Below are 21,615 nucleotides of genomic sequence, written 5' to 3' on the forward strand. Positions count from 1 at the left end.
TATGTTGTGGTGTTATCCTCATTTACTTCCAGAAAATTTTTTTTTTTTTAAATTTTTGACAGGCAGAGTGGACAGTGAGAGAGAGACAGAGAGAAAGGTCTTCCTTTTGCCGTTGGTTCACCCTCCAATGGCCGCCGCGGTAGCGCGCTGCGGCCGGCGCACCGCGCTGTTCCGATGGCAGGAGCCAGGTGCTTATCCTGGTCTCCCATGGGGTGCAGGGCCCAAGCACTTGGGCCATCCTCCACTGCACTCCCTGGCCACAGCAGAGAGCTGGCCTGGAAGAGGGGCAACCGGTACAGGATCGGTGCCCCGACCGGGACTAGAACCCGGTGTGCCGGCGCCGCAAGGCGGAGGATTAGCCTAGTGAGCCGCGGCGCCGGCCTACTTCCAGAAAATTTTTGATTTCTCTTTTAATTTCTTCTATGACCCATTGTTCATTCAGGAGCATGTTGTTCAATCTCCATGTGTTTGCACGTGCTCTAGGGATTCCTGAGTTGCCAATTTCCAATTTCATTCCTTTGTGGTCTGAGAAGCTGCATGGTATGATTCTAATTCTTTTGAATTTGCTGAGACTTGCTTTATGGCCTAGTATGTGGTCAATCCTAGAGAGGGTTCCTTGTACTGCTGAGAAGAATGTAAAGTCCTTAGATGTAGGATGAAATGTTCTGTAGATATCTGTTAGATCCATTTGGGCTATAGTGTCATTTAAATCTACTGTCTCCTTGTTGATCTTCTGTCCTGTTGATCTGTCTATCTCTGAGAGTGGAGTATTGAAGTCCCCCAGTACTATTGTATTGGGGTCTAAGTCTCCCTTTAAGTCCCTTAACAAGTCTTTTAAATAAGCTGGTGCCCTGTAATTAGGTGCGTATATATTGATAATCGTTATATCTTCCTGTTGAATGGATCCCTTAATCATTATATAGTGCCCCTCTTTGTCTCTCCTAACAGTTTTTGTGGTAAAGTTTATGTTGTCTGATATTAAGATGGCTACGCCCGCTCAAATTTCAGTTTGAGTTACTTTATTTTTTTAAAGACTTATTTATTTATTTGAAAGTCAGAGTTACAGGGAGAGAGAGAGGTTTTCCATCTGGTGGTTCACTCCCCAATTGGCTGCAACAGCCAGAGCTGCACTGATTCGAAGCCAGGAGATTCTTCTGGGTCTCCCACGTGGGTGCAGGGGCCCGAGGCCTTGGGTCATCTTCTACTGCTTTCTCAGGCCATAGCAGAGAGCTGGATCATAAGTGGGGCAGCCCATATGGGATGCCGGCACTTCAGGCCAGGGTGTTAACCTACTGTGCCACAGCACTGGCCCCGCCTTAGTTACTTTAAACAGTGTTGAACTATTTTTCATAGACAGTTTATGAAAACATATTTGTTAAACCCGAATAGTTTTTCTATAGAATATAACATGCTGAGAGTACCAAAGTTTACATTTAGGCACATTTATCTCATTTGCTTTTGAGAGTACCAAAGTTTACATTTAGGTAAATTTATCTCATTTGCCTTTACCCAATTTAAATTAGCAATTACACCTAAATGACTTAAGATGCTAATATTATATTCTCTATCTGAATTCAATTAAAATTAAAATTGCATTCATCTATAACTAGTACTGATTACCCGTTGCTGTTTCATTGAGTACTGATTACCCGTTGCTATAGCATCAGATACCTGTTAAAATAAATCGCAAAATAAGTTCGGCAAGTTACAAAGCAATATTTTTAAAGGTAGTGATCTTCCTAGATTCAAAGAGAAATTTCTTCAAACTCAGTGTCTAGTTACAGTCGCTGTTTTACCCTAAGAACACCTTAGGCCAATGATGTCCTAGTCAACAGTCAGTCACTTGGGACAGCCTCTGAAACAAAAGTTCAGGCAGCTGCCAGACAGTTCCCAAAGGTAACTCTGGGCCAGCAGCGATGTGCCAAAGGCAAGAAGTCCACTGGGGTGCAGGTCAAAAGACCTGACTTTCCTGTCTGGCTTCCTCATGATAAAAAAAAGCCCATCAGAAGGGTGTGATACCTAATTTGTTTCTTAGTAAGCAGAGAGCTCAGAAGGATGGGATGACCACTCCCTTGCTATTCTTAGGGTGAAACTGGAACAAGAGAGGGAGGGGCAAAGAACAGTTGGAGGAAAAGGGCTTGGGGGTGAAGCATGGAGATGGCCCTTCACACACTTGCTGTAGGATCATTGATAAGACAGGGACCAGACCTATTTCTAAGATGAAGTCAGAACTCCCTGGGCAGGAGGGCGAGGTACAGTGAGCCGAGACTAAAGAGTTGGGGCCATGAACATAGAAGGAAAGAGTTTCGGCTCAGGTCCTTGACCTCTAATGGAAACTTTGGAGGCCAAAAGGATCTGGGCTGGAGAGCAGGAAGTACACATAGAAGGTTTAGATCGAAGATAGGAAAAGCTTGAACATATGGGATCTCCTTGAAGAAGGTTGTATGGTTTATGGAATGACTTTTCCATAGCAAGTCTCCAGCTCCTATCTGTTATCAATTACATTAATGATGATTTTTACAAGTTGGACAATAGATGTTAGTAAGAAGCATTATTTGAGGGGGTGGTGTTGTGGCACAGTTAAGCACTGCTTGTGATACCAGCATCCCATACCATAACACTGGTTCAACTTCCTGCACTTTCTCTTCTCATCCAGCTCTCTGCCAACATGCCTGGCCTGGGAAAGCAGTGGAAGACTGCTCTAGTGCTTGTGCCCTGCCACCCATGTTGGAGAACCACATGGATTTCTGGTTTCTTTGTCTCAGCCTGGAACAGGCCCCTGCTGTTGAATCCATTTGGGGTGAACCAGGGAATGGAAGATTTCTATGAAATAGAAACTGGAGGCACTGGAAAGCTATACAAAAAGACATAGTCACCTGCTGATTGTAGATCAGTGGGTTTTTAAGAGAAACTTGGTAATTTTGCTAATTTAGTGCTTTCTTTGCTCAGTTTCTCTGATTCTGAAAGAGATCAAAGAGAGTCTTCCCTTGTAATACACAACAAATATTCCATATGAGATATAGGAAAAGTCAATGTAACTTTATAAAAAGCAAAAATGAGGTAAATCTTACATATTCTATTTTTTTTATTTTCAATTAAGTTTATACACATAAGATTAACTCAATCCGAGTAAAGAGTATGAGTTCAACAATTAGTATAGAAAAAAACCCTTCCACAACAAATGAGACAAGGGCTGTTCAAGGTTACCACATCTCACTTTTATAGATTTTCTTTTTAGGTGCTCTATTAGATCTATTAGATCAGGGAGAACATACGGTATTTGCCACTTGGGGATTGGTTTATTTCACTAATTACAATGTTTTCCAGTTGCATCCACTTTGTACAAACAACAGGATTTCCTTTTTTATTTCTATGTAGTATTCCATTGTGTACATATCCCATAATTTCTTTATCCAGCCTTCAGTTGATAAATTTGGGTGGATTCCATGTCCTAGCTATTGTTTTTTTTAATACCAAATATAATTTTTTAAATTTTGATTTAATATAAATTTTGAAAGTACAATTTTTGGATTAGAGTGGCTTCCCCCACATAACTTCCCTCCCACCTGCAACAATCTCATTTCCCACTCGCTCTCCCAGCCCATTCTTAATCAGGATTCATTTTCAATTATCTTTATATACAGATGAACTTAGTATATACTAAGAAAAGATTTCAACAGTTTGCACCCACACAGAAACACAAAGTACAAATTGCATTTTGAGTACTAGTTTTACCATTAATTTACATAGTACAATACATTAAGGAGAGAGATCCTACATGGGAAGTAATTGCACAGTGATTCCTGTTGTTGATTTAACAATTGACACTCTTATTTATGACATCAGTAATCACCCGAGGCTCTTCTCATGAGCTGCCAAGGCCTCTTGAGTTCACCGACTCCAATTTTCTTTAGACAGGGTCATAATCAGAGTGGAAGTTCTCTCCTGCCTTCAGAGAAAGATACCTCCTCCTTTGATGGCCCGTTCTTTCTGCTGGGATCTCACTCACAGAGATCTTCCCTTTAGGTCATTTTTTTTTTGTCTTGGCTTTCCATGCCTGAGAAACTCTCATGGACTTTTTAGCTGGATCCGAATGCCTTAAGGGCTGATTCTGAGGCCAGAGTGCTGTTTAGGGCATTTGCAATTCTATGAGTTGGCTGTGTATCCTGCTTCCCATGTTGCATATCCTAGCTATTGTGATTGATTTTCAATAAACATTGGGTGCAGATAACTCTTTCATATGCTGATTTCATTTCCCTTGGGTAAATTCCCAGCAGTGGGATGGTTGGGTCATATGGTAGGTCTATATTCAGATTTCTGAGGTATCTCCATACTGTCTTCCAAAGTAGCTGGAGCAGTTTACATTCCCACCAACAGTGGATTAGGGTACCTTTTCTCCCACATTCTTGCCAGCATTTGTTGTTTTTAATTTCTGTAGAAAAGCTGTTTAACTGGGGTGAGGTAAAACCGCATTGTGGTTTTGATTTGCGTTTCCCTTATGGTTAGTGATCCTGAGCATTTTTTCATGTGTCTGTTGGTCATTTAGATTTCCTTTTTTTTAAAAAAGATGTATTTATTTATTTGAAAGACAGAATTACACACACAGAAAGGCAGAGAGAGAGGTCTTCTATCCGATGGTTTACTCCCCAGTTGGCTGCAGTGGCCGTAGCTGCACTGATCCGAAGCCAGGAGCCAGGAGCTTCTTCCAGGTCTCCCACGTGGTTGCAGTGGCCCAAGGAGTTGGGTCATCTTCTACTCTATTCCAGGCCACAGCAGAGAGCTGGATCAGAAGAGGAGCTGCCGGGACTAGAACCAGCACCCATATGGGATACCAGCAGTTCAGGCCTGGTAGATAACCCGGTGTGCAACAGCGCTGGCCCCATGGGTTTCCTCTTTTTAACAATGCCTACTTAAATCCTTTGCCCATTTCTTAATGGGATAGTTTGTTTTGTTGTTATTGACTTTCTTGATCTCTTATATATTCTGGTTGTTAATACTTTATCAGTGGTGTAGTTTGGAAAGAATTTCTCCCATTCTGTCAGTTGCCTCTTCACTTTGCTGAGCATTTCTTTTGCAGTGCAGAAGCTTCTCATTTGATGTAATCCTGTTTTGTCAGTTTTAGATTTGATTACCTATGCTCCTTTGGTCTTTGCCAAGAACTCCGCTTATGCCAATATCTTGCAGAGTTTCCCCAATGTTCTCTATAATTTTAGGGTATTGTGTCATAAATTTAGGTGTTTGGTCCATTTTCAGTGGATTTTTGTGTAAGCGTAGCATAGGGGTCTTGCTTCATAGTTATTTATAATGTTAGCCTCACAGGCAGCAGCTACAACCGCAACACCACAATGCCAGCCCCAACTGCCATCCAGATTTTTCCACAAACATTGCAACATCTCCAAGGGAACACTAGTTTTTGACTTCAGTACAAGAACACTTCAAAAAGTTTGTGAAAAAATGGAATTAAAAGTATATGAGTTTATGTTAGTGAAAAAAGTAGTCTTGAAATCTGTATTAATTTGTTCATGATAAGCATTTTCCACATATTATGAAAAATACTTTTATACCAAAATTGTTTGCACAATAGTAAACTCTTCCATTTTTCCACAAACTTTTTGAAGTGCCCTATATTATTAAGCATGATAAAACTTTTAAGGGGCAAAAAACTATTTTCAAGTTTACTTAAACTTTGTTATGTCATCTTCAGTTTTCTACTGTTTTATTCCAGATATTAATCCTAAAGTTCTAAAGTTTACATTTCATATTTTGATAATTTCTCATTCATTCTGTTACAAGCATTTTGTGTGTGTCACTGAACATATTTAAAAAGCTGATTCAGAATATTTGCTTATTTCAACACCTGATTAATCTCATTGCTGCTGTCCATTGATTGCCTTTTCTCTTAAGTATGGTTACCTTTTATTGTTTTTTGGTGTGCCTAACATTTTTTTAAAATCTGAATTCTGGTGCTGTAAATTACAAAATGAGTTAATTCTGCATTCCATTAACCTCTTATGAAGAGTATTCATCCACTGATTCTGTTGTTATTCCATAAATTGGTTAACTTATTAGCATTAAAACTCCAAAATCATATCTTCCCTGAGGAGTTGTAGAAACCTTAATCTCTGTTCAGTTCTTTTGTCTCAGCTGGGATACTTGGATTCTGCCAAGGGATGTGTAGGTCTGACACCCATGAGAAATTTAGGCAGAGTTTGTGCATGGATTTTGAGGTTGTCTTTCTGTGACACTATTCTGGTATCTCTCCTTTGACTTAACAGCTGTGTGGCTGTCTCAAGTTCTGCTCTGGGTCTTTAAGTCAGCAGAACTGTGAGTTCAAATTTGAATGTTAGCCATACTACATTGTGTGGGTCACCCAGGGTGCTTTCCTTCTCTGCTGGTGGAGAATGGCCCATGAGCTATATAAGGCCATTTGGTCTGGCTCTACCCAGGCTACTCTACTGCAGGCCGAACTTGAAATTCAGTAAATCTCTATCAGGTTAATTTGTATGTTCATAATTTGATATGGCCTGTACGTGATGTTATAAATATCCCAATTGCCATTGGCAGAAAAAAGATTCCTCATCCCTTTCACTCATACATATTTGTCTTTCCTTACCTGTTCTTGGTTGCTCTCTAGTTATTTTTTTAATATATATTTCTTAATCCATAATTTGTAGCTATTGTCAATGGGAACATTGCTTCAATAGGAACTACTCAATAATGATTGAAAACAGTACATCCATAATTAGATTTAAAAATGCTTCCACCATCTGAAGCTAGAATATGGGATTTAGAGAAGGAAATGCTTGAAATTATGTTAATATGTGTGAACATACCACATTATTTGTAAAGCAAATGTCTTAAAAGCATCTAAATGACACAGTGTGAATAGTTGGTGTATTTTCTAAATATTTGCCATATTATAGCAGAATTTCTGTTTTTCATATGATATAGACATAATCTAACGTGTCTCCTTACTAAATATCATGTATTATATCAGTCCATGTATAGTGTCTATATATCCTAATCTCTAATCAAATATTTACTGTAGAGTAAATGGGTATTTGCTTTTGTTCAAAGTTTGTTCCTTAACAATCTAAATTGAACTAAACTTACTTGGTCTAGATACCATTCAGGACTAAATGTCAATGATAGTTGTGTGGATAATGATCACTGACTGTTCTGTCATTAACATTACAGAACCTCAAATTGAATTAAAAGACTGTTAACCAATATTCTAGAGAGATTCATCAGCTGTTTGTAGCTCATTTACACTCCCAATGTTTACATAGTCTCAACCAAGTAACCCATAGTGAATATAGCAATGAATATTGTTCTGGTGCTTTTGAATGAGAATAAATAGATGCTGCATAATAGATGTGACATATAATGAAAGTGGGTTGCAATCTATAATGCAACATGCTGAAGGTTCAATAAAAGCTCAGATATTGACCGATTCTTCACATTGGTCATTAGCAACTAATTGGGCACTGTCCCTAAATAATGTACTTTACTAGTTTTTAAAAGCAGAAAAATTCTGATAAAATTTCATAAACCAACTGGTTCTCTGAGCAAAAAGCAAAGCGTTTAAATTGTGAAAAGATTAATTTTGATCCTGTGATCAATAAGTGGAATGAAACAAATCAGTGGAGAGAGGCCAAAGATGCTCAAAGTAAATTTTATTAATGTTTTGGTTTTATGCATAGAAAATTCAATGAAGCAACAATAGAATGGTGACAGGGTACATTACTTATTTTATTAAATGTGAAAATTTAAGAACTTTGCCACGTTCTAGGCTTTAGCTTTTCTTTATGCCTTGATGAAATCTTTTGAGGTTTTTAAAGGGCTTGGTTCTAATCATGTAATCAATCTTAACTTTATAGCTGTTTATCTTCTCAGAATGGCACTTTGTTCTCTGTAAATATAATTAGTATTTTACGCAATGGAATTATTGATATGATTAAAAATGGTCATATGAAGAATATGAGAAAGAATCTGAATCGGTGCTGCTTCCATGTATGTAATCCTTTTGTACCTATACCATTTTGCTTCCACTAAATTCATTTAATCCTGTGGGACAAAGTAATATGTAATTCAGTTCTAAGTTGTAAAACAATTTTTTCTCACTATCTTATGTTTTTCCTTCCTCCCATGATTAGGCCTGGTCGGGTCAAATCTGATCCTGCAAGACTGCACCCTAGCAGGGACTGGGCAGGCTTACCCACACCACCAAAATAAGACCTAAGGTCATAGTCAAGGTCAGGACCAGTACCTGTTAAAAGCAGAGTCAATGATCACTGAACTAAACTGGCAATGTCCTAGGGAAGTTTTAGAGCTGATGGCAGCTGATGATGTCTTATGTAAGGAACTTGCCTTTCCTTGAAGGGGATGTATGGCCTCTTGAAAACAATGCCTAATATCTCTCTTCCTTTCTCCTACCTGTTTTTCTATACTAAATATTATACTTTTGAAGAAGTGTGGGGGAAAAAAGACTAAAATTACTAACAGTGACAAACAGGCAGTTGTGTGTTTATATTCATATATGAATACATATGTGAACCATTATGCAAAGACTGTATATAACCTCTCTGCATCTAGTATCAGTATCCTTACACAACTGCATAATCTTGTACTTTAGAACAACTACAAATAAATTGCTCTAATGTCCAGTCAACTGGAGGCTTTCTACATGAAATCCATACTCAGGCCATTCAATGTGCTCAGCGTGTTTTATCCTCCTTCCTTTATTTGTGTGTGAGAGAGACTGATGCTAAGGTTCTAATCCTTCATGGAAAATGGCTTTGTGAAAAGAAACTATACATGAGTTTCAAATTTTTTGCATGAAAATAAAATTTTATTCCAATGTTACATGAATTTTTGAAATATCCTTGTAAAGATGAAGCTAGCACATATCTCATAGGGATATTTTGAATAGCAAATTAGTCCATGCAGATAAAGAGTGTGAAACAGTGTCAGCACCATTTGTTTTTTATACCTGCAAGTGTACCAGTTCCTTTGTTTACAACGGCTGCTTATAGATAACATGGGAAGTTACAGTAGCATCTTGTATAGAATTTCATTACAGTTTTGTACTTAAAAAGGGCATCAAAAACCTCAGCCTAGTAAATCTGACTCAAATGGCATTTTTTCTTCTTAAATAATATGCAGCTAACACGTACAGAATCAACTGTACACAAGCTCTCTTTTTAAATCAGCAGTTGAAGATACAGTAGCAGGCAGCTTGTAGTATTAACTGACCTTCCCATCAGTGTATCTTATTTAAGGTTGGCACTGCTATTGATTCAGGAGCTTGTGTTGCTAAGTTTATAATATTAATCACTGACACCAAGTAGGTACAATTCAAAGGAGGCAAACATTAGCCAGCAGGAACTACTGCAGTGAGTAACGTGCTTCTGACAGAGGAATCACTTGTAGCCATGCATGATGGAACAGTGCCTGGCACGTGATAGATATTCTACAGTGCTGGCTATCATCATCATTTACAACATTTATCTAGCCAATATTCATAATTCATCAGTTCATTCTTTTACAGAAATATTGAGTGACTGCTTTGTTCCCAGTATGTGACAAGTGTTAAGGATAATGGAAAGGAGAAAACACTTTGGAACTGAAAACTCTAGAGATCTCAGTAAACTATCTATCAGGCTACAAGAGTTAGTGAGGAAGGACTTTCTATTAGAAGTTGAATGGATGTAGACATACTTGGCACATGTAAAAAGCTGAAACACCCTAACTGGTTGGCATGTTCCTTAAATAATTGAATCAAATTATTAGCATGCTCAGATTCACTTTGTCCTAGAAAGTCCTATACAGTAATTGAAAAGAGACTTACAAAATACAGACATTTGACATGCATGAGGCGGAACTGACATTGAGTTACAGGAAGTAAAGATCCTGAATTGGCATCTTACATGGAAAGAAAGTCCTCCCTGGCCTTTCTGAGACAGGCCTCTGAGATTTTATCTATGCAAGTCAAACACTTCTCTTTTATCTGAGAAATAATTTCTGCTTTATGATCATTGACTATTATGAGGACTTGGTTTTGGCAAGATATTGATGTCTAATATGGCTGTAAAGCACAGAGATCAGTGAGGAATGACTTTCCAAAATCTTTCATCATTCTCTGTCTTCCTTAGTTTGAATATAGAGGAGTCATAACTCTAAGCATTTATAGTAAGTTGTAATTAGTGTATATGGTGACCATAAAAAACAAAGGTACATAGCTGCAGAAACTTTACATTTGGTTATAGTTTAATATTAGATATAAAATAGCTGAAATGGAAAATGGAAAATTTAGTATTATCCTTACCAATAATGTACTCGGAAGATTTCTGGAATTTGTAGTAGAGACAGGACCTTCTTTCATATTAAATGTTACAGGTTAAAAATTAAGAAGACAGTGCTAGCTTCAATTCTTTGAATAATATAGCATTTATGTAATATACTGAGTTAATTCAGTTATATCATTTATTTGATTGTGGATTAAAATTAATAAAAATCTATTTTAATTGCATTTTGAAATACAGAAAAGTTATAACTGTGTCTAGCCAACAACCTTCATTGGTCCATTTCTTTTCAGGTTTATTCCCTGCTGTCCTGAATCTTGCATCAAATGCTCTCATCACGACCAATGCAACATGTGGAGAAAAAGGACCTGAAATGTATTGCAAGTTGGTAGAGCATGTCCCTGGGCAGCCTGTAAGGAATCCACAATGTCGTATCTGCAATCAAAATAGCACCAATCCAAACCGTATGTATTTTAGTGTATAATTCTTTGTAATGGCTGCATCTATATTTGAGATATTTTGGACCCAGGTTACATTAAATCCAAAGAACTTGTGGTCTCAGGAATGCTACAACTTTTGTTAAATTTTGAGCCATTTTGTGCCCTACCCAACCCATCATTAAACTAATGTTGCAATATTTGAAATCCTGATATGTGCCAGGCATAGCGATCAGAAAGGATTCCCACTTGAAAAATTATGACAGTCATTAGATTGGCTGCATCCTGGCAAACGAGGATGCCTTATTAATTTGGGTTACAGTTCTTATTCCAGGTACTGCGTGTGAGACTGAAGAGGGATTAGGTGTGGTCTTTGGACTCAGCTAATGAGGAAATCATGCAAGAAGCTGACTGTTGTTCTGTAATATGGTAGGGCATGATGGAAGAATTGAGCACAGGGTCCTAAAGAAGAGTCAGAAAGTCAGCCTTGGCATAAATGAAGGCTTCCTGTTAGAAGTAATATCTCATTCAATGTAATCAGACCACCTCCTCTCTTCCAAGGTGGTCAGTGTCCTACATTAGACCACAGTGGGTACAACATTCACCCATGCTGCTACATGAACTGCACAAAGGATCTGTGCAGGTCTTGTGTGAACACAGATCCCACTACAATAACCCACCCCAAGCAATCAGGGAGGTCTGAGCCTTTGGTACTGCACATAGTGATTTATCAGAGACCCAGCTACACACTGCACCCTTATCTTTGAGTCACAGAGTTTCCACCTTCTTAGCACAAAAGACTCCCACAGTCTTGAGGAGCAGAAGATGCCCTGTGTCCTGCCAGCCTCTTCCCTGATGACAATAGAGGAAATCTACCATGCCCAACTGGGGTATCACACTGGATACTTGCTCCACCTTGGAGCACTAACCAGAGCTCCCTGACTACACTCAACACACACCTCTGGGTATTCACTGAAAGAGCAGACACTCCATTAAGCTAACAAGACATAGGTCAAAGATAAAAGCCATCAGAGGAGAAAACAGAATACTTCCACAATGCCAAAAAAAATTAACTCATAAATTCAAGAAACAAGAATAAGGAACACAAGATGACCCCCCCAAAGGAAACAACACTTCAGTATTAGAATGTGAAGATGAAGAGATAAGAGATTGATGAGACTCTTGAAAAAGGAATTCAAAAACTAATTATAGAATTAATCAGAAGCAATGAGAGACAAATTGACAAGTTAAAGAAATCCATACATGACATGGAAGAAAATTTCTCCTATGAGATTTATATTTTGAAGAGAAATCAAACTGAAACATTAGAAATGAAGAATTCAATATGTAAAATAACAAATACAGTGAAAAGCCTTAATGACAGACTTGGTGAGGCAGAAGAAAGAATATCCTAGCTAGAAGAGAAGTCTTTGGAAATTTCTTAGACCAAAAACCGAAGAAATAATTAAAAAATTATAAACAATGTTGGAGATTTGTGGGATACTATCAGATGACCCAACATATGGGTCTTAGGAGTTCTTGAAGGTGTAGAAAGAGAGAATGGATTAGAAGGCCTGTTCAGTGAAATAATTACAGAAAACTTTCCCAAGTTGGAGAAAGGGATGTCCAAGTAAGCAAGTCACAAAGAACTCCAAATAGACATTATCAGAAAAGATCTTCCAGACATGTTGTAGTGAAACTCAGACTTTCAACAGAAAACATGAGGAATAGATTCTAATATGTGTATAAGAGAAACACCAAATTACTATCAGGATCCCCAATTAGATTTACAACTGAATTCACATCAGAAACCCTAAGGGCCAGGATAGAATGGAGAGACATAGTCCAAGTATTAAAAGAAAAAAAAAACTCAACATAGAATATTCTGTCCTGAAATGCTCTCATTTATGAAGGTGAAATAAAGACTTTTTATACCAAAGAAATTGAAAGAATTTGTCACTACTTTTCCAGCCTTACAAATGATGCTCAAGGATGTGCCAAACACAGAAGGATACTCATCATTATGAAAGAATGTGCAGGCAGGAGATCTCCCCATGAAACTACAAAGGAAATCCAAGGCAACAATAGGCATATTTACAAAACAATGACAGGGCCAAATCATTACTTATTAATGGTAAACTTGAATGTAAATGGCCTAAATTCTCCAATTAAAAGATGCAGACTGCCACACAGATTAAAAAACAAAACCCATCTATTTGCTGCCTACAAGAAACACTTCTCACCAACAAAGGTATGCACAGACTAAAGTGAAAGGATTCTAAAAAGATAGTTCATGCTAATGGAAGGGGAGAAATAGCAGGTGTTGCCATCCTGATATTAGACTAAATATACTTTAGCACAAAAATGGTTAAAAGAGACAAAGGTACTATGTAATGATTATGGGATCAAATAAACAGCAGGATGTGACTATAACTAATGTATTTTCATCCAATGCCTGGGCCCCTTGCATTTTTTAAAAGATTTTATTTATTTTATTTGACAGAGTTACAGATAGTGAGAGGGAGAGAGAGAGAGAAAGGTCTTTCTTCCATTGGTTTACTCCCCAAATGGCTGCAGTGGCCCGAGATGCGCTGATCTGAAGCCAGGAGCTTCTTCCAGGTCTCCCATTTGGGAGCAGGGGCCCAAGGACTTGGGCCATCTTCTATTGCTTTCCCAGGCCATAGCAGAGAGATGAACTGGAAGAGGGGCAGCTGGGACTAGGTGCCCTTATGAGATGCCAGCACTATAGGCAGAGGAGTAACCTACTACACCATGGTGCTGGCTCTGCCCCTTGCTATTTAAAACAAATATTAATGGATCTAAAGGGAGACATAGAATCCAATACAATAGTAGTGGGTGACTACAACATCCCAATTTCATCACTGGACAGATCAACTAGACAAACAATCAACAAAGAAATAACAGAACTAATTGGCACTATGGACCAAATGGCCTTAACTGATAGCTACAGGACCTTCCATCCTACAGTTGAAGAATACACATTATTTTAAATCAGTGCATGGTGCTTTGTCTAGGATAGACCATATGCTAGGCTCTAAAGCAAGTATTAGCAAATTCAAAAAAATCAAAATCATACCATGCATCTTTTTTGACTAAAATGGAATGAATCTGGATATTAACAACTCAAGAATCACTGGAATGTGTGCAGACACATTGATACTGAACAACATGCTCCTTAATGAACAGTGGGTCATAGAAGAAATAAAAATGGAAATCAAAATATTTCTGCAAACAAATGAAGATAACAGTACAACATATCAAAAATACATGGGATACAGCAAAAAGCAGTGTCAGAGGGAAGTTTATAGCAATTGGTGTTCACTTCAAGAAATTGCAAGGAACTGAATAAATAAAATTAAACACAAAATTTTAATTTATCACATGTTAAGAAATGTAGCATGCAAATATATATTGTGTATATGTGTTTATACACTACTAATTTAATAAATCATAATTTTATGTAATCTTAAAAATGGATGAATGGAGAGGGAGAATCACAGAAGAATGGAAATCATATGTATGCTTGTATATATACATGTATGTGTATATATGTGTGTGTAAGTATATGTATATGTTTACTGAATATGTAAAAACATACATATGGGTTGTATACATTGTGTTAAATATAGATTTATACAATGATATATTTTCATACATAAATAAAATATGAATATATGAATATATGTATGTGAATGCACATACACACACATAAATAGGGAATGAGATAAAGAAACAAATGCATCCATGATTGGATGAAAATGCCAAGATTGAGGTAGAAAATAGGTATGTACTTGGTTGGAAAGTTGGTTGAAATACATTTGTCAAACTAAGTCAGTCCAATAGCTACATTGTGACTTCTCTTCAAAGTTCTCTATTCAAGGTCTCTTATACCTCTTGGAAGATATCAATGTGTAGGTAATCCTACTCATGTTTTCACACTGCAGCCAAATTGAATAATTGGTTTCAGTAAGAAAAGACACATATGCAGTGTGCTTTGTATTTCTAAATTTATATTTACTTGTAGTGTTTTTAAACTTGACTGGCTTCATTGCATTTCTAAATCATGTTTTGTACTAGAAATTTAGAAAAAAATAAAACCCTACAAGAGTAAAAACCAAGCAGTAAATCACACGAATGTGTTAAAAGCAACAGATGATAAAGTTTAAAAAGATTCAGTGAACTTCTAGAACAAGTCAGGAATGTCTGCACTTAATTATTCATGCAAAGAAAAACCATGGTGAACTTTCTGACTGTTAATACAGTATGCCTCGCAATTAAAAACTAGCAGTTTAAAAGGTTCACCGCAATAATTCCCTAGCCAGTTTTCAGATGGTATTAGTCATTTGGTTGAGTTGCATAGTTACCTTTGTCAAGAATGTTTTATGTTTCAATCTCTTTTTAAATAAGGGAAGTACACCAGCAATTAATCAGTATTTGCAAATTGATCATGATTAAACTTTAATAATGAGAACTATGACTAATTGTTGATTCATCTCCCAGTCTTCCTTTTCATGACTTACTCTTATATCAGTTTGACCTGAGGTGGCCTGTATCAAAGTTTCTAATTAAAAGATGTCTCTCACTATTACCTAAGAGCCATGAATTTGATCTGGAAATGTCAGGATTTATGTGTTTATTTCTATCATACTTTAAGCCCACAATCTGAAAAGGTGATTTTGAAGAATGTTTACTATGATATTTATTTTTTCCTTAGAAGCAATGCCAGTAATATTTCATTTATGGTTCTGATTCTTAATGTGCCAATTTCTGCACTCACTCATACCACCAGGGGCATTTATTTGATATTAGTTATGCTTATGTATTTGTTATTATAATGACCTAAAACCTTCTGCATCTTCAAAATAACTAGTGGTAATTATTAAATATGTCCAGGAGCTTCATCTCATGGACTCCTAATGTGATAAGAATTGGTACAAAATAAAGTCTGTCCAGCTGTTTAATTATAATTTTGCCAAATAGTGAAATGTTTCTATCCTGTTCCAAACACTCAAATCCTGAAATATGAATTTTGTATTTGAAAACTTGGTGTCATACTCGAAGTAATACAAAGACACAGCCTTTATGGTTTTAGCTAAAAGTTATAGCTGACTGCTTAAATAAAATTAATATGATAAAACTTTTCACAAATCAGAAAATAACATATTTGATAAATACTCAGCTTTTAATATAAAACTTCACTGTCAGACTTCAATGGCATGGAGGACTTAGTATTGCTTAGTTTTTATTTACAAAATTTTTATTAAGTATAATTTATCTCTAAGATTGAGAACAGTGTTCATTTTGAACATATGTATTTCATGTACACGTATGACAGTTACATTATTAATAGCTGTGGTGTTTATAGGTGACCCTGTGAGTCCAAAGTTCCAATATGAGTTGTCTTCAATAGTCTATGACAAATGAGGACAGTTTTTTCATGAAAACAAAAAGGCTGTACTTTAAAAGATTGTCTTTCATTTTAATATTCTGTCTTTTAAAAACTACTGTTTTTAAATGTTCTTCATTTTGTGAAATAATATAGCATATTAAATGATGGTAGAAGTAGATTGTGGGTTGTTAGTTGAAAAAATACAAAGCTAGAACTTGTTTTTCAATTACACAAAGCTCTCAGATACTATGTTTTTAAATTTTAATTTTCTTTCTGAAAGTGAAAAATCTGGAAGCTACTGATGTGAGTAGAATTTTGTTATCCCTTTTTCAGGGATACACACAGAGGTATTGTCCATGTTCAGTTAAGTACTAAATGTTGGAGCCAGGAGAATTATCTAGCACCTCATATGTCAGCTCCTCTTATTCTAAATCTTGTACCCATTCATTACCATTAGAATACATAGCTGGCTTACTACCTCACATAGGCAAATTCAGAGTCCAAGATTGCTACTTACAGTGGGGTGATTTGTTCATTATGTGAGGATTTTGTTCTGATCTAAAAGACTGTTCATTTAAAACATCTTTCAGAAAATAAGTCATACCAAAGATGTCAGTTGTCACTTCAGGGTGTACTTAATCTGTAAGGAACAGAAGAATGCCAGGGAAACTCGCTTCCACTTTGCTTACGCTTCAGTGGCCAAATGTGTTCACTTCCAAGTGAGACAAGAAACAGCTAGATTTCTTACTGCAGATCCAGAGGTATCAACAATCTGCACTCTTTCCATCATCCTCCATGAGGTGGGCCTCTTTAGAAGAGGAGGAAAGGAATAGAAGTTGGGTTACTTGGAAAATGAAATCTAAAGATTTCAAATGAGAACTGAAGACTATGAGACAAGAAGTCACCAAGGCATGAGAGGACACAGGTCTCATACTGATGCCTTTGTTGAGTTACATTGAAAGAGATAAGAATCTGCAAGGTTGGAGGATTATAAGAAGTTAGCTATTATAATTAATGATTATGTGGGGCAGGTGCTGTGGCTTAGCAGATAAAGCCGCCACCTGCAATGCCAGTATCTTGTATGGGCACCGGTTCGAGACCCGGCTGTTCCACTTCCAACCCAACCCTCTGCTATGGCCTGGGAGAGCAGTAGAATATGGTACGAGTCCTTGGGCCTCTGCACCCACGTGGGAGACCTGGAAGAAGTTCTTGGCTCCTGGCTTCAGATCAGTGCAGCTCCAGCTGTTATGGCCAGTTGGGGACTGAACCAGTGGATAGAAGACCTCTCTCGCCCCCTCTCTCTGCCTCTCCTTCTCTTTCTGTGTAACTCTTTCAAATAAATAAATAAATCTTTTTTAAAAAAAAGATTTGGGACATTTTTTATGATAGTTTTTGGTAGTAGAAAAAAATTGGCAAGTTGAAGAATTGCTGCAAAAATCCTCATAGGAAGGTTTTAACAACATCTTGTATTAAAACCAGATACATGTTAGATTGCCCAAGTCTTGGTAATAATGAATGTGTCAGATGGGCAAATCTTCAAATGCCTTTCTACCACAATTCCCAATTTCCTGTTTTTGTTCACAAAGTGGATGGCCTAGTAGAGCTGCTTCAAACAGTAGAGATTTGCTTTGAATGATTGACACATCAATTGGATTTCAACATTATTTCTTCACACTTTCTTTGGTTATCTTTTAAGCTGCTCATTTTAGTTGATGTTGCAGTGCCAAGCAGCTTCTCTTATAGCCTAAGCATTAACCATTTCCTAATACCATGCACAGTACTATGAAACAGTTGTCTCTCAAATTCTGTTAGCGATATGAGTTGCTCTCTCTTTATTTTTATGTTTGATATACACAGGATGATTGTTTTAATTAGCTTTACTTTTTTTTCCTTTAAAGAAGTAATTGTCAACTCATTATATGATCTTCTCTCCTCCTTTCTCATGCTACTAATGACTGAATAGAGAGACACCCGATTACAAATGCTATTGATGGGAAGAACAGTTGGTGGCAGAGTCCCAGTATTAAGAATGGAATCGAATACCATTATGTGACAATTACGCTGGATTTACAACAGGTATAGTGCCGCCTCCTTCTTTTTCACTCTTGAAATTGTATCTTGTATTTGGTGTTTATTTGTTTTTTGAGCAAGCACATATTATTTCTTATCACATTCTATTATTTTCTTGATAGAATGAACAAAGGGCCCTACTCATTTGTAGCTACTTTAAACGTTTGACATTTGTTTATGATGCACAGCTAAAATGCTTCCACGTGAAGGGTTTTAGGAGTTGAACAGGAGCTGACTCCGTGTGAATTCACTGGACTTAATGAAAATACCGATCAACAAACTTTCACATAAAGAAAATGCAGCAGTACCATTTTTAATTTTTAAGGTAACAATGGCATGTGCACTTAAAGATTCTTGGATAACAAGGATTTGGGGTAAATTTCCTCTTATTACTGAGAGTTGAGCAGACTACTGCATTTTGGTTAAATTAAATTTGAGCCACTAAACAAAGTAACAAGCCTTGTATTTGCAAAAAGTCTTTAAAAGTTTGTGGGAAAATATATATTATGAAAAATTATGCAAGGATGTTAATTTTTTCACATCAAAAATTCCAATTTCTACAAACATTTGAATTAACCTCATATATAAAATTGATCCTAGAAGTTGTTAGAATTTGTGTTGCATTGGCTGAGTGCCTTCTTAATGTCTTTATTACTTCTGTTTACAAAACTCAGATCAAGCTCAAGTTATTAATCAAGAATCATTATCCCCAAAGTATTTAGGCTTGCAAATCAATTTAGTGTGGGATCTAGAAAAATATCCCCCTATTTTACTGTTAATTCCAAATACAAAGTAATTTAATTGTCTGAAGGCTGAGACTGGAGGCATTGAACATAATGACCCTTATAATTCAAACTGTTTCTCTTTGTTTCTATGAAATCAGCCTAGAAGGAATCCTCATCTTCTCCTTGACCCACTGTGGAAACACATCAGGAAGGGAGTTCATGGTTAGTGAAGGAGGGATGGTTAACGTAGCTAATCACAAACCCTGTACACTGGAGAGGTCATGGTTTCCACAGGTTGTCATGGTGTGGGTAAGCAGTAACCAGTGGAGCATCAGCAGTTTCTCTACTGGATGTCATTTGCCACAAATATAAGAGCAATTTCCTTCCTTCAGAGTCTAGGCCCATTTCAGCAAAGGCTGCACCAATGTAAAGTCACAGATACAGTTAACTGAGTGGGGAGCCATCACCGTGAGAGCTCTCATTGCTAAACCCTGCTTCCATTCAAAAGGGATGCTTCAGCATCTGGGCAAATGGATGGTGCAGGGGCTCAGTGCTGCAGCTCAATTGCCACTGCCATGAATTAATTCTATCCATCCCGGTATATAGCAGCTGAATATCAGCATGGAGTGAACATCTACTAGGCAATGCTGGAGCACTTTCAGGGAGTGGCTTAATCAAGCTTTAGGTCATTTAACCCCTTGCGTGAATTCCCAGAGTTCCTAGCCTCAAAATGGACTTTGTCCCCCTTCTGTTAAAAAACAACTGGACCAGTAATTCCTCAACTCATTTGATCCTTGAAAGTCCACTTGGCCAATTAAGAATGAGTTGGTTGTCCAATGACTCGGGTCACCTCCTGGGACAGAGAATTAATAAGTAGTGATGGTTTATTGCTCTCTACCTATTTAGATTGCACATGCAGCAAGAGAGTCAGTTATTAATATAGTGTGTATAAATCACTTACACTACCTTTTGAACTTAAACATAATACCATTTACCTGTCATCAAACATAGCATTTTTACCTTGAATTTACAGCTGGATGGTGTAATCACAAATTTTTACTAAATCATTTCTTTGAATTTTTTAAAGAAATCATCCATTTGAGAGAGAATATGAATGTGTGTATTCTCATCCTTTGATTCACTCCCCAAATGCTTACAGTCATCAAGGCCAAGGCAGAGCCAAATTTAGGCATAGTGAACACAGTTCAAGTCTCCTACCTGAATGCCAGGTACCCAGTTGCCTGAGTCATCCAGTTGCAGGGAGGTAGAATTGGGTGCCAGAAGTGGGAATCAAATCAAGATGCTTCATTGTGCAGTGTCAGCTTCTGTTTACTTTTTCTTTTTTTAAATTTTTTAAAAAATTTTATATGACAGATAGAATTAGTGAGACAGACAGAGAGAAAGGTCTTCCTTCCATTGGTTCACCCCCCAAATGGCCACTACAGCCGGTACACTGTGCCAATCCGAAGCCAGGAGTCAGGTGCTTCCTCCTGGTCTCCCATGCGGGTGCAGGGCCCAAGGACCTGGGCATCCTCCAGTGCCCTCCCAGGCCACAGCAGAGAGCTGGACTGAAAGAGGAGCAACCAGGACTAGAACCTGGTTCCCATATGGGATGCCAGCAATGCAGGCAGAGGATCAACCAAGTGAGCCACGGTGCAGGCCCCTCTCCTTCTTTTTTTAAGATCCACTTATTTATTTGAAAGAGTTGCAGCTATCTGATTCACTCCTCCAGGTTGAATCCAAGAGCTTCATCTGGGTCTTCCATATGGATGCTAGGGGCCCAAACACTTGGGCCATCCTCTACTGCTTTTCCCAGGCCATTAGAAGGGAGTGGAACAGCCAGGGCGTGAACCAGCCACAGTGTCGTGGGCAGAGGCTTTATGTGCTACAGCATCATGCCAACCCTACAAGGCAAGCTTCTTGACTGGCATCTGAAGGCCTAGGCTACATGTCGATCCCCTTACAAAATGATTTCTATCCAACTTTCCTATCAGTATTAATGCAGCCAGTCAGAGGATTCACTTGAAAGCTCATTTTTTCAATGAAGCCATCTATATTTTCCTAAATTTGTTTTGCATGCACACTTATGCATTCCCACAGTGTATCTTAATAAATATATGGATTTGTTTTCCTGATTTTCTTTTCTTCCTCCCATTTAGCCTAATACCCTTAAGATGAATGAATTGCCCAAGAAATCTTATTGATCGGTCACTATAATAAGTAGCAGAGTTCTGTGTATAACCCAGGTCTCCTGGCTCTGAAGTCTGGAATTGCAAGTGGGATTGGCTCAGAGTATAAGTGTGCCAATGGTCCTACATTCTAAGGATGTGTCTGCCTACATCCTGATTTACTTGAGCCCTCTCCTATTTCTGGCAAATCAGCCTACTTTGTATAGGGGATCACAGAGAAGGGATCACAAATCCTCTATAAAATGATATAAATCATTATTGCTACTTGAGTCAACGTTTTAATTTAGTCAAAAATTCAATTATGTAAAAAGTTACACTGATTTTGATGGAATTCTTCTGAGAAGGGGATTAACATTTCTCATTTGACCTCAGACTTGGGAATGTGAAACAGCACCACATATGGGTAACACTCCCTGAGCAATGGAACAAAGCTGCAGAAAGACAACCTTAAGACACTGGCAATGGAGGCCAGCGCCGCGG

The 21,615-nt window shown here is 37.6% G+C and overlaps 1 protein-coding gene across 1 annotated transcript in view; it reads left to right on the forward strand.

Moving 5' to 3' along the window:
• The window catches only part of LAMA2 (laminin subunit alpha 2), a 698,138-nt gene that overhangs the window by 174,750 nt on the left and 501,773 nt on the right, over positions 1–21,615 (forward strand). The window contains exons 2-3 of the mRNA XM_062187263.1: positions 10,598–10,768; positions 18,115–18,227. Coding sequence (XP_062043247.1) covers positions 10,598–10,768; positions 18,115–18,227 — 284 coding nt within the window. The remainder of the gene's footprint in view (positions 1–10,597; positions 10,769–18,114; positions 18,228–21,615) is intronic.

The sequence above is a fragment of the Lepus europaeus genome, chromosome 3 (assembly GCF_033115175.1).
Source record: "Lepus europaeus isolate LE1 chromosome 3, mLepTim1.pri, whole genome shotgun sequence".
NCBI classification, from domain to species: Eukaryota; Metazoa; Chordata; class Mammalia; order Lagomorpha; family Leporidae; genus Lepus; species Lepus europaeus.